The sequence below is a fragment of the Dreissena polymorpha genome, chromosome 9 (genome assembly GCF_020536995.1).
Source record: "Dreissena polymorpha isolate Duluth1 chromosome 9, UMN_Dpol_1.0, whole genome shotgun sequence".
In the NCBI taxonomy this organism is placed as follows: Eukaryota; Metazoa; Mollusca; class Bivalvia; order Myida; family Dreissenidae; genus Dreissena; species Dreissena polymorpha.
This window is the reverse complement of record NC_068363.1, coordinates 54255023-54268828: the sequence shown is the minus strand read 5'-3', so window position 1 is coordinate 54268828 and position 13806 is coordinate 54255023. Positions and strand designations below refer to the sequence as shown.

The 13806-nt window shown below is 34.3% G+C and overlaps 1 protein-coding gene across 1 annotated transcript; it reads right to left on the bottom strand.

The window, feature by feature from the left end:
* Window positions 1-1598: 1598 nt before the first annotated feature.
* LOC127845868 (uncharacterized) lies at window positions 1599-13492 on the bottom strand. The gene is made up of 7 exons (XM_052377037.1): window positions 13360-13492; window positions 10508-10615; window positions 9904-10106; window positions 7957-8082; window positions 6798-6986; window positions 3224-3266; window positions 1599-1950 (listed from the first exon to the last, which is right to left on the bottom strand). Exons 1-7 carry the CDS (start codon window positions 13409-13411, stop codon window positions 1745-1747), a joined length of 927 nt encoding a protein of 308 aa, XP_052232997.1. The 5' UTR covers window positions 13412-13492; the 3' UTR covers window positions 1599-1744.
* Between the last annotated feature and the right edge of the window lie 314 nt (window positions 13493-13806).

The following is a 13806-nucleotide window of genomic DNA, read 5'->3' as shown; positions in this document are numbered from 1 at the left end:
ATTGCTTTTAAGCTCTAGTCTTTTAGCTGATCTGTGATATGTGCATTAGTATTGCATGATATGTAGAAAATTTTAATTATGTTGTTTACCATGCCATATGTATTTTATAACCTGAAATAAATCTATCTAAAAATAAATCTCTCTCTATCTATCTGATGTTACAGTGATGCCCAGTGTATTAAGTCCGAGTATGAGTATTGCAACCCATTGTCAATTAATATGCCTTCCGTTCTTAAGATGTATACGAACATGAGCCCTTCGTGATCATGATCTTCAGCTTCAGTATCAACATTATAAATAAGTTTGAGCAGTGTTAAACATAATATGTCGTTGTTTTTAAACCTTAATGAAAATATATTATAAGTAGATTAATGATATATTTAACAATTAATTCGTATAATAAATGATTAAGTTAATTTTCTTACTCTACATATACTATTACAACGACATACGTTATGTAAGTATAATTACTTACATTTGCTTAAAATAATGGCGAAAAGTAAAGCAAATCCGTTCATGTTGTAATATTTACTACAGTATCATACAGATGATAACAATTTTGTTTCACTTATCAACACAGTCTCGCGTTAAATAATTGATATAAAGCATTAGATAACACATTACAATTGTACAAAAGAGGTTACACTATTGTGCTTGAAGTAAGAGATAAATGCAGGGTAAAACGATGCAGGAAATAGACAGTAATACTTTGTAATAATATCTGCTATTTACCAATCGATCATTTTACGGGTAGCACCTACGAAAATAATGAGTGTGTTTGTTGAATTCCATGACCACATTTTCCCTCATTGAAAATATATATGCTTTAGAATAAAACGTTTCCGAAACATATTGTTTGTTGAATATCAAAAACACATGCTTCGGTTACTATAAATCCATTATATTCAATAACAATGGTGTACGATGAGCTGTACGATAATATTTTTAAAGGTGTGATATGTCATATGTCGATTATTTTAAAGCCACATGAACACGATGGCGTAGTTCATAATTTATCTTAAATATCATACATATATCTTTTTCCTGAAAAGGTATATATTTCCACACGTTATTGACTGCTGTATATATAATTGAACTTATAAAATAAAGGGAATTGTCCGTAGGGATTGTTGAGCAGTTGTTTGTGTTTTTTTTTATATCGGTCAAATCATTTCTCTGACGAGTTAAGTGTGTACTCCAATGCGTGTGTAAGCGTTTTCTTCTTCTTTTTTTTTTATTTATTTCGCTTTCTTAAATAATATTTTCTTCATATTTCTTCACGAAGTTAAAAGTAAATCCAATTATTATCTTATCAAAAAGATAATTTTTCCTGTTGTGTGTCTTCTATTCACGTGAGTGTAGTTTATTATATTAAAACATCACGAATTATTCTCCTGTTTGTAAATCGCTTAGAAAACGTCAGTTGATTGATCAAACAAAACGTGTGTATACAGCAAACAGAAAACGTATGTGCAATCTATTGAAATTTTTACATCTATCCACATTTAGTTCAAGCAAATGTATGTGTGTTTTGTTCAGTACTGAAACCCAATTAACAATTTTTTTTTATTCCGTAATTATAAACAGAAGCTCATATGGCCTTTTTCGTTATTGTTTTATTCAACATAAAAAATATCACGGCGGTAATGTTATTAAACGTGTGGCGTCATGGATAGTGCAATACCGTTACGTTAACGTCATTAACCTGAAGAAAAAAATACAAATATATTCATAACACTTGTACTTATGATTTATATCCACAAGTCCAGTCACTTTTGCTATTCAACACCTTAGTAGGAATATTGGTTGTGTTTGTGATATAATCGATGACGTCATGGCGTCCCTGTAACGTCGTTTCGAAGAAAGCGGATATGACACCTTGAACAGTCTGTCTGTAATGATCCAGACGCGTGTTGTTGGTTGTCTTGCAAAAGTGTGTTATGTGACATCCTGAAAAATATGTTTTAAATGGCATTATTCAGTGTAATAACGGAATCATGTACTGTTCGATTTGCCTAATGTATTAAAAAAACGATTTAATTTAAACGTACATTTATTAATTTCAACTTCACTTCCGATCATTTAAACGAAAAGATATTTCAGTTAAAACCGCACTAAAAGTTGGAGTATGAATAACCAAACGGTATTTAATGCATCAATGTGTTTTTTTAATGTAAATACCGATGATATAAAAGTGAAAGTTCACTGTCTGAAACAGTGAACAACATCAGTGAAAATTATAAATGATTTTATTAGTTATTAATGTGAAATGTCGTAATGGCGTCATAATTTAACAGAACTTCTTCAGTTCAAACTTTTAACAATTGATATGAACGATGGAAAAAGCATTAAATAATAATAAAACATGTTGGATCTTGGTCAATTATCGTTTATTGTTTACTCGTGATCATAGAAAATAAATATGAACAATTTATGAACTATTAGCAAATTAATTTCTCTGATCACTCGTGAATTAAAAACAATACTCTATCGAAACCAACAAATATCCTTGCATAATAAAGTGACTAAAAAGGAAGAAAATCGGATTTTTAAATTAAATTTTCTTATGTAGTCTGTCTTCTCAATCGAAACTTTGCAAAACCTTTCGATAATAGCATACGTCAATATCCGTTGTTCTGAGCAAGCGCTTTAAAAGGCTTACATATATTTCTATTTACTCAAGGCTGATTTATTTGTTTAGCGCATACTCAAATGAGCCTTGTTCTGAGAAAACTGGTCTTAATGCATGTGCGTAAAGTGCCATCCCAGATTAGCCTGTGCAGTCCGCACAGGCTAATCAGGGACGACACTTCCCGTCTAAACTTGATTGTCGGTAAGGAGGGACTTCCTTGAAACCAAAAATACCTTAAATTGTCGTCTCTGATCAGCGTGTGCGGACTGTACAGGTTAATCTGGGATGACAGGTTACGCACATGCATTAAGCCCAGTTTTCTCAGAACACGACTCAAATCGTTTTAAATCCATGTAGTTGCTGAATACATGAAGCAGAATTGCGTACATATTGATACGAAAGAGTTGTACTGAAAGGCAACACTTGATATCGCGTGTGTAAATAAAGTGCCATTTTTAATCGAAAACGTTATATTGCGCTTATTCTATTTTGATATGGATGATGATCATAAGTATCGAATTGTGCATATTTTAATTAACGTATAGCATTTTTTCACATGGACATAAAGGATATTGTATATTGGATGCATACCTTCCCATGCAACAGGATCCAGGAAGTCGCAATGTCCAAAATCCTGAAAATATGTAGTCACTATTTTATACTAAAACATTGTTCTTTCAAAATATATGATATCATTGACGTGTAAGATACAAGATTTTGTAAAACGACGGTTAACGGTGAAACTGACATTGCAAGAACAATATTTCAAAATCCGAAAAGAGCTTTAGTTTGTACATTTCGTGTTTACTGCATATCAGCGGATTTTTCGACAATCATGTATCTTATATACATGGTTTGCATTCAAAAAAGAAATCAGGAACAGAAAGTATCCATTTTAACCCTTAATAATATTATAAATATTTGAATCGATGATCAACACGTTGCTTGCTATGAATGCATTTATTTGTTAGGAGCTTTGCTTGAAACCAGTACATTAGCTGCTCGGATTTAGTCGGTCTCATTATCACCGCAAAATTCAATGCGAATATCTAGAATGTGGCTTTTATAAACTCGTGACAACTGGCCGTTTGAAATAATGCCCGGGTTTCTGTCTTATGGAAGATTTGTTCAGGGTATATGCAAGTTGTGAGAGTATTACGCAACATAAGCTTACCTTTTACAATTTCACAGCATTTTTCTTAACTCTTTATATAGCTATTCAAGTCATGTTGTCCACCACATTAAAAGTTTGTTCCGGACCTTTTGCAATCTTTATTATTATATTGGAATTGGAAGGTGTACAGTTATTAAGTCCCCCCTTCCTACCTTTAGATAATGTAAGTCTTAAGCTTTTTCCGGAAGTTTTAATACTTTCTTTAATACAGTCTCTGCTATTAATTATTTTTTTGTTTAAAGGAAATCTCTTCCTAGCGAAAATCGAGTTTACGCAGAAAATGTCGTCCCTGATAAACGATGTGGACAGCACAAGCTTATTTGAGACGACACTTTACGCACATGCATTAAGCAAAATTTTCTCATAGCACGGCTTAAATCATTGTCATCATCACTTCCACAAAACCCAATGCGAAAGAGCAGCAAATAATCAACAATAACAATCAAAGCGCTGAAGGAACTGAAGATGTTCGCTATTGCATAATTTAACACGCAATTCATTTTTCAAAATCAATCGCAAGTTTGAAATTAACACACGCCATTCAACTTTATAAAGTGTGTGTCATAGCGCACGGGTCGAGTTTTATGTGCACTTTTTATCATCCTTATTATTTCATAGAAATAACTTAGACATAATAAAAACAAAATGCTTTTTGGACGTTCTGAAAGCATAGAAAGTATGATGATAATGGTTATGAGAACTTAATACAAAGAAAATTTGCAGTAACCATCATATTAAAGGAATATTTTTCTAATATCAAATAACTATCTCACCAAGAATATAAATTCATAATGAAAGTTCCGTGTACAAAACTTTTGATTTTTGACACCATATACAAATTCAAAATATGCAATAATCTTCGTATCTTGTATATAGAGGAATAAAAGTATATAAAGATTGCTGTTTATGCTTTACTTGTTACCCAAGCAGTTCACACGGTGTCAACAACGCTGACATAAACATAGGTATAGAGCACTAATGCGCTTTTAGGCATAGCTGTTTTACTCAGTTTTCATCTTAGTGACTTTTACATAACGCCAACAGACACGCATGGGTATTTTCGAATATTTAATAAGCTGATTCGAGATACATCCTCTGAATTTTTGCTACAACACTGCGTATGTGCTCAATTCAAAGGATGTGGCACTGTTCAGTGTAAGGAATTCCGGACTACTCTCTGTATGCTCAAACGACACAAATTATGGCCCTGTTACAATTACGCGTTACAATCCATCTCGCAGAATTTCACTTTCGCCTCCAAGATGAGAAAACAATCATTAGCGAAATAGTATAGTGTTACGATAAGAGAAAATCGTTTAATTATCATACAACAATGTTTGCCGTACTTGGTCAGCACGTCTGGAAATTATTCCTTAATGTGTAGATAGGCTGCCATTATTAACAAGTTTGCTATTTTGAATTCAATTTTGTATCAAAAAGCATTGTTCTTAAATGTGGCATTTTCAATTCGCAATCAGATTTTTAATGACCCTCGTCATGCGAAAATGGGTCTTATTCCATATGCGCCCATCATATAAATAGCCCACTCAGCTATCTCTCCTTCTGGTAAGAAGAAACATAACATATTGAGTGATTTTATAGCGAACAGCATCGCCTATGGCCTGACTGCGCAAAAGCACATGTTGGGTTTAACAAACGCTTGCCAAAACGCATAAGACCCATTTTCGCATGACGGCGCTATTGACGTGTGATTTAAATGTGTCAAAAGAAAACTGCGTTTAAATCATATATCAAAATACGATATATTTCGATAGTGAAGAAAAATATAACAAGGCATATGAGGACACATATGAAGTGTTTTCCCGTAGTATACTTTTTATCTACTTACACTAATGTGTGGTTTGACAATGCTAACACACATTTTATGCGGTGAATATGCAACTTACAAGTGAAAAACACAACACAATAGTTTAACTATTGTTTAATTGTATTAATTTATTTAGAAAAGTCAATTGCAAACTTTATTTCAAGGTCAGCGTATACGCCGACTACATTTTTAAAAGATATTTATTGTTATAAATATATTTAATATACATGTAATATATTTAGTTGTTTTCGGTTTTAGCGATTATAAAGCATTTTCGAGGTTGCCTATAGTATGCCTGTAGTAATTGATGAACTCATATCAAACTGTCTATGTATTGAGAACTGTGAATATAAACTAGCTAAACCTTCTACTAACCTTCTACTATTGCGTTGCTAGCACCCGTAAATACAAAAGATCGCCGCTATCTGTTGAGAACCAAAGAACGTTTTCCAGAAATACCCGCTGTAGTAGCATGAACGAGGTTACGAAACAGGTCATTCATTTTATTATTATTATAAATTGTTTGTTATATTCGGGTTTAGCGATTATGAAATTTTTTTTTGTTTTTGTCTATCGTATCGCTGAAGTTATTGTTGAACTTATGTTCAACGTTTTATCAATTGAGAATATAAATAAGCGTTAACTTTTTCCCGAATCTATTAATAGCCTCAATTGACGACCTGTACTACGTCATTGGGGTGTATGTGAGAGCGTAACCTATTGCGTTGTTATCGCCCGTGGACTTTCCTTTGTTTATCGACAGGCGCATCTATTAATAGCCTCATATTATGAATGGACTGAGCAAAAAAACTACGTCATGAAGACGCTGCAGAAAGTGGACTATTTTATTCATTCATAAACGATCTCCTCCGCGACACGTACAATACGACCATTGTTTATTGATTCTTTTCTATAAAAGCACCGTTCGAAACTATTGCATTTAACACGATATTAATATCATGTTTCCATTTGTGAATGAATATAATTGGAGAACTCAAACCTCTTGCATAAAGTATACAACTCTTTCTCGCGCGGATACGAGTAGTCAGTGGGTATTGGGCTCCTAGAAGCTAAGGCGTATCGACCTATATTTTAGACTAACCACCTTAGACGGTCGCTAAGCGACCATTTAAAAACAGCAACAACGACAATTTAACACTCACTGCTACTTCCAGAGCGACCTTGGGACATTTCCATACATTGTAAAACTGTATGTAGTCGTATCCGCGCACGTTGCAGTGCGGGAAACCGTCCTCTGAGAGTTGGGTACCATACATAAGGGAGGGCACCGTGTAGTTCATGAGTTTTGTCCCGTGGACCAGCTGGCTGTACGGTTCCATGAAGGCGCTTGCCTAAGAATGCAGACGTGTATAAGAAAGTAATGTGCAAGTAAACATTATTTATTAGTTTTTGTTTTGCTTTTTGTGTGATACACATTATTAAGAAGCGTTCTGAGAAAACTGGGTTAAATGCATGTGCAGTCCGCACAAGCTAATCAGCGATGACACTTAATGCCTTAACTGGATTTTCGTGAAGAAGAGACTTCCTTTAAACGAAAAAATACCATTGAAGCGGAAAGTGTCGTCCCTGATTAGCCTGTGCGGACTGCACAGGCTAATATGGGATGACACTTTACGCACAAACATTAAGCCCTGTTTTCTTAAAACGATTGATGAATTGTCATAGGGTGAATAAATACCGTATTATATATTTTTAACGCTTTATCTTAAACACCTAAGGACCTAAGCACTGTCTTAATTATATAATGCAATGCTTTTGTTGCAGATTAATTTCATATTGATTTTCTGCTCGGGGAATAACACACAGAAACAACAAACGTTGTTTGAATGTATTCTCCACCCACTGCTGCTGGCGATGCCGGCGACAGAATTACGATTTCGTTGTTTTTGAAACGTTTTACTTTAGGGATTTAAATTAAGAGACAACGAAATCGCAATACTGTCGCCGTAATGTAATGCAAAAATCATTACCCATATGGTAACTAAGTTATATAATTGTAATAATTTTAATATAAGTTTGTTTTGAAATTTTGAATTTCTTAAATTTTCAAAGCGTAGAATTCAATTTTGATACATATTGTTGCACTCTAACCCTAAATAGAATTTTCATTTCTAAAACATTAAATTCAATGTTTTAAATTCCTTACAGTTGTACTGATGGTGGCATTTAACCTTTAATGGAAACGCTTGTATTTCTTGAACACCCAACGCGTTTTTACAAATTCCTTAAATACATGGTTATGATGAAATTGAACTTTGAGTTGTAATTTTACATTTTCTTAAACTAACAAACGAATCTTACTTTAAATGGAAACTTTTGCATTTCTAACATTTTCAATGCGGTGTCGCATCCGGCTGAGTGGCAGGCTAGCCCCGTGAGGTCCCATCGTGGAATACCGGAAGTCTTGTTGACCAGGTACTTCTGCAGCTGAAACATAATTTGAATCTCGCATTGGGAAATCTAGGCTTAATGCATGTTCGTAGAATATAGTCCCAGGTACGTCTGTGAGGACTTATTAGCCTGTATGGACTATACAGGCTAATCAGGAACGATACTTTTTGCCTAGGCTTGATTTGTGTTTGAAGGAAGTTTGTTCTATACGAAAATCCAGTTTAGACGGAAAGTTTCATCCCTTATAAGCATGTGTGGACTGCACAAGCTTATATGGTATGACACTTTACGCACATGCATTATACTGTGGACTGCACAATCTTATATGGTATGACACTATACGCACATGCATTAGACTGTGGACTGCACACTATTATATGGTATGACACTATACGCACATGCATTAGACTGTGGACTGCACAAGCTTATATGGTATGACACTGTACGCACATGCATTAGACTGTGGACTGCACAAGCTTATATGGTATGACACTGTACGCACATGCATTAGACTGTGGACTGCACAAGCTTATATTGTCTGACACTTTACGCACATGCATTAGACTGTGGACTGCACAAGTTTATATGGTATGACACTATACGCACATGCATTAGACTGTGGACTGCACAAGCTTATATGGTATGACACTTTACGCACATGCATTAGACTGTGGACTGCACAAGCTTATATGGTATGACACTGTACGCACATGCATTAGACCCTGATTTCACAAAGCGAGGTTCATTTTTAACACTCAACGTTTAAATAGGGCCGCATTTATTAATGTGGTCGTTCGTCTTCATCTCAGAACAAACATTTGATGTGTCGCGTAATCGTTCATAGTTCATGGACGACACATAGTTACTGGCAATGTTCATTACTCTTAAATTACCGGTGTGTAGCCTATAATTCGATATCTCTTCATGCGCGAATTGCCAAGATGACGAGATTTGCATTAACTACCATTTTCTCGTGTCACGCATGGGACAAGTCGGTCCCTCTCTATTCATGTTTGTTTCTCTGCATAATCTAGGATAAAATATTCAACTACACCATATATCAGTTTCTAGTCCAATTTAATGTCTAACATAACTAATATTTCGGTTATACAAATACGTTGTGATTGCTACATGATTGTGTCTTTTTTCCAACTATCCACCTCTAGGTCTAAACGCTAACTGCCTTGTTTTCCTCTAACATCTGCCCCGTGAAACTCAGTTATGAATCCCATTGGTCAGTGTTCTATGCATGTTTATTTCTGATTGGCTGAATTACAGGACTGGAGTAGTCACTATTCAAGTATGCACACGCTAATCAGCATTGTGATACCAATAAATAATGCAAATACAGCCTGAGGCTTGTGTCAACAGCATCGTAACCCCTTTGTTGTTAAACATACACCAGATCCAAATATTTAATCTTTTGACAGTCATGCATACTCGCCACTGATACACTTGTCAATATTTCGTACATAAAGAAAACCCAAATATTTCACCCATTTTCTCATCATTATTTGACAGATTGTTGTTACTAAATTTGTGGAAAAGTGACAATGAAGACAGAATTATGCAAAAAAACAACAACATCCGTATACGGGATGAATTCTATATACGGATCATAGTGATGTTTTGGGCGTATGCATCTTTATTAATGAGCGAAAATGTGTTGGACTACCAAAATCTCATTAGTGCATGATAAGATTGACCAATTTAAATACATACTGATGTATATATCTCATTTAAAACGTGTTGACGGAAATTAAAACATAAATCAATATGTGTAAACTGAATGACCAACAGTTAAAGATTTATTTCACATCATGATTCTTTTTATCATTAATAAATAATAATTATTACAAAATATAGTTCCTGGAAATATACGTCCAAATCCTCTCCTAAAGCGGCCGATACAGGATAACCATAGTCTATCCCGAGCACGAAGAACCCGTGCTTTGCCACTTTCGACAGCACGATGCTATAGGCTTCAGCAGGCACATATGCACTCAGACCTCCGATGAAATATATCACTGGGAATTCACCTGGTCCGAGTGGGAAGTACACTATAATACAAAGTACAAGTGGCGAATTGTTTTGTTGTCAGGATGCTGTAATAGTCTGGTAAAATAGGCACATTGGAAACGCTGAAAACTGTATCGTAAAAATAGTAAAGCACGAGAAAATATATCGAAGTTAGCAATTTAATAGTAAAACAAAAGTATATCACATATGTTAATGCTAGACACATATAAAAATTTACTCATTAGTTTATTATTCTAATTTAAAGCGCCCGTTTCTAGTTTGAACTGAAATGTATATAAGACCGACTAAAGTGTGATATATTCTGGCAATTCATTTAACAGGTTATAAAATACATTGAATGAACATCATTCTGCGTAAGATATGCAAATAGTTCAATAACGTGCAAGTTTGACTCGAAAAATGCTTCAAAATGTGAACTTACCTTTGACATGTTTAGGACTAGCGTCAGTAGTGACTTCAATGGTAAGCTCTGCTGATGACAATTTCCCATCATCATAAGGGATACCTTTGTCAACGTAAATGACACCACCTTCATATAAAAAGTAACATTCATTAAAGATGTTGATTTGTGTAGTAAATACAAATCTTTAGAAGGACCTCTAAGCGTGACCTTGGCCTTTCATCAATTGATATATGTCAAATTCTCATATTCAAATGCTGCTCACTAGCGGTAAGGTTTTTTAAGATGGCGAAATGTTAGTTACAATCAATACGATCACAACAAATGTAATTTGACCTAGACCTGTATATTTATCATTGAGAATTGAGACATTTGCATAAAACGCGACAAATTGTCTCAACATAGTAAACAAAAGTGGCCAGTTATTTTAAAATGTCATAAATAAACTACAGTCTGGAAAATATTTTATGCAACTTTTATCATAGCTCTAAGTGTGAACCTGAACGTTTAGCTAGAGAAAGAGTCTTTACAGAGACACACCGTCTCCGCATGGTTAAAATCATGGTTATTAGTTTTAAATATGCACAAGATAAGTATTGATGCAAGGCATCAAAGGGCGTCGGGAATTTCAGTGTAAAAGGCACTCAATGAAGTTACATGGAACGATTTGTTTCTACTGTAAATATTTATATATTAGCCGATTATTTTAAACAAAATAGAAAGATACTGGTATAACCATTATCTATAATTTTGTGTTATAACCCCCACATAACCATTAATCATGATGTTGTGTTATAACCCCTTAAATAACCATTATCTATGATTTTGTGTTGTAACTCCCAAATATTTCATAGCTCATTTTATTTACATTGGTTTCCTTTTTTTACTGACATCCGTGTGCAGTTTTCATTAATGGAACAGAACTGTGTAGGTTTTTAAAAATCTGTTTCATCTTGTAAGCGTAATTACATATTTGTCTCAACTTCAAGGGGAGATGATTCTGAACTTATTCTTACGTTGCTCATTTACGATAGGGGTTGAGTACTAATTGATATGAAAACACTGTAAAAGTTTGAAAAAAATGAATGAAAATTGACAATTGCATAAAGAAACTGCATTTCACAATACTTTGAAATTCAGTAAAAGGTCATAATAGATTTATTGTTCCGATATTCATCATTTTCAATAGGGTTCGAGTAATACTGATATAAAAAAAACTTAACAAGTTTAAAAAGATTCACAAGAAAGTTGTGAAATCTTTTAAACAAGTGGAATCTGGACGTATTGTCCCGATGTTTCTCATTGTAAATGAGGTAAAAATGCTCATTGATATGAAGACACTTTAAGTTTGGAAATAATCTGATGAATAATGTTGTCATATTCACCTAACCAAGCAGTTTGTCACTTTTATTTTTAAATTCAAACAGAGATAATTCTGGACTTATGGTCCGATATTGCTCATATAGAGTTTGGGTTGGGTCCTCATTGATAAAAAAAAACCTGTGCAAGTTTGGGAACAATCGGATGAAAATTTAAGACTTCGAACAACGATTTCAAAATTTCTCAACTTTTAAGGAAGATAACTATGGATGTAATGGTCGGATAATGCTAAAGGACCCATACCACCTGGATAGTAATACGTGTCGCGCTTCGCGCTCTATATGTGGTTCTTAAAAAAACTCCGAGGAGTGCTTGACTCTAGGGAAACGGGTTGCTGGAACACAGCTCCTCCTTGATAAGCGGCTGCTTCCTTTATCGCAACTCATTGTTACAATCAATAATACGTGTCGCGCTTCGCGCTCTATATGTGGTAGGGATAGTACTTAGGGCCTATGATAGACAACCATAAAAATACATGGATAATAGATGTGTTGTTTGCATTTATTTGTAAATATAAAAACACGAGTATTTTTTGATAAGATATTTAAGTGATAATAAGAAATTTTAATTAACGTTGTCACCACGCGGCATCCATTAATTTTAATAAAAATGTCCAATTGTAGTAAAATGGATTTTAAAATGTCTACATAAAAGAAGGCTTTATTATATTGATTAACCTGACTGAAAAAAATTGTCAGCCGCCGAGCTGTTCCGTTCGTGCCCGAATCCGGGATTGAACCGGGGGCCTTTAGTTGATTATTGCGTAAACAACTTCAGTCTAACGCTCTTCCAACTGAGCTATTCCGGCTGACATCATTTATGTACTGCTATTTGGTGAAGTTGTGTATAGCGATCGTTATTATATGTCTATTTATAAACTAATACATTGTACGTTTTCGTACCACAACGCGTTCCAAAAACTTGCTTGCGCGATAGGTCGTCAACTATCGTTCTACATTGATTCTCCACTAAATAAGCAATTTAGAAAAACCACAAATAAATATATTTTGATTATGTTTTGTTTTTATACAAAACCAGAAAGATTCGCGTATTTGCCTAGTCCCAGTGATCTTTCCCTGTGATCAGTTGTGGATCAGTTATTAATTAAAACAATTAGCTTTGCATTATTGACAATACATGTTGTAATAAATGTAATAGGCACAAATGCAGTACTTATTTACACTAATTTACACAAAAAATCACCACTATGCAAGATATTCTTAAAACAAAAATATATACATTGATCCGTAAAATAACTTCCCCTCCCATAAAGGAAAACAAATGCATTACATACTAGTCGCCGCTCTCCAGAGCGACGCCAATAATGAATGATGAAGTTACAGTCCGGAATGTAAATGTAGCCCCGTGCTTTCGAAATATATTGAGCCCAGCTAAAATAAACCTACTGAATTATGATACGTATGCATTCAATAAAGCAGGCTGCCCAATTCAATATTGTGTGTTAACAACTTTGATATTTTCTTTATAAATACCTTTGGTGACTGCTAACAAGAAACATACAGCTATTAATCCATTTATGCTCATTATTGAACCGACAGTTTATCGCGATCTCTCGCGTCCTGGTGAAGATTGAAATGCTTGGATTGTTTGTAAACCTATATTGTTATATATATTCAGTTATAGTTATATATATATCTAGATATACTCACCCAATCTAATCGGGGTCAACTGACGGTGTTCTAGTTCTTCACCATGTATTGGTCAGTTACAGTGGACAGTACATGCGTACGGAGGTTTGTTTAATAATATATGGTATGTCTACTTTACTCGAACATCGTGATTTGTAGTTTTAAACATGATTTGAAAGCTGTTCCTGAAAGAAATTATTTTATCCCACGAGGGTTTTTGTTCAGTACGATGCAAAATGAAGTCATATGGTACACACGTGCAATTTGAACAGTGTATGGTACGCTGATCAA

What these genes read in the sequence shown, in the direction of transcription:
- LOC127845868 (XM_052377037.1), bottom strand. Translation starts at nt 13,411, where the DNA reads ATGAGCATAAATGGATTAATAGCTGTATGTTTCTTGTTAGCAGTCACC. An exon ending in CTTGTTAGCAGTCACCAAAG is followed by an intron (nt 10,616 to 13,359) that starts GTATTTATAAAG and finishes TTTTATATGAAG; the next exon opens with GTGGTGTCATTTACGTTGAC. An exon ending in GGATCCTGTTGCATGGGAAG is followed by an intron (nt 1,951 to 3,223) that starts GTATGCATCCAA and finishes CATATTTTTCAG; the next exon opens with GATGTCACATAACACACTTT.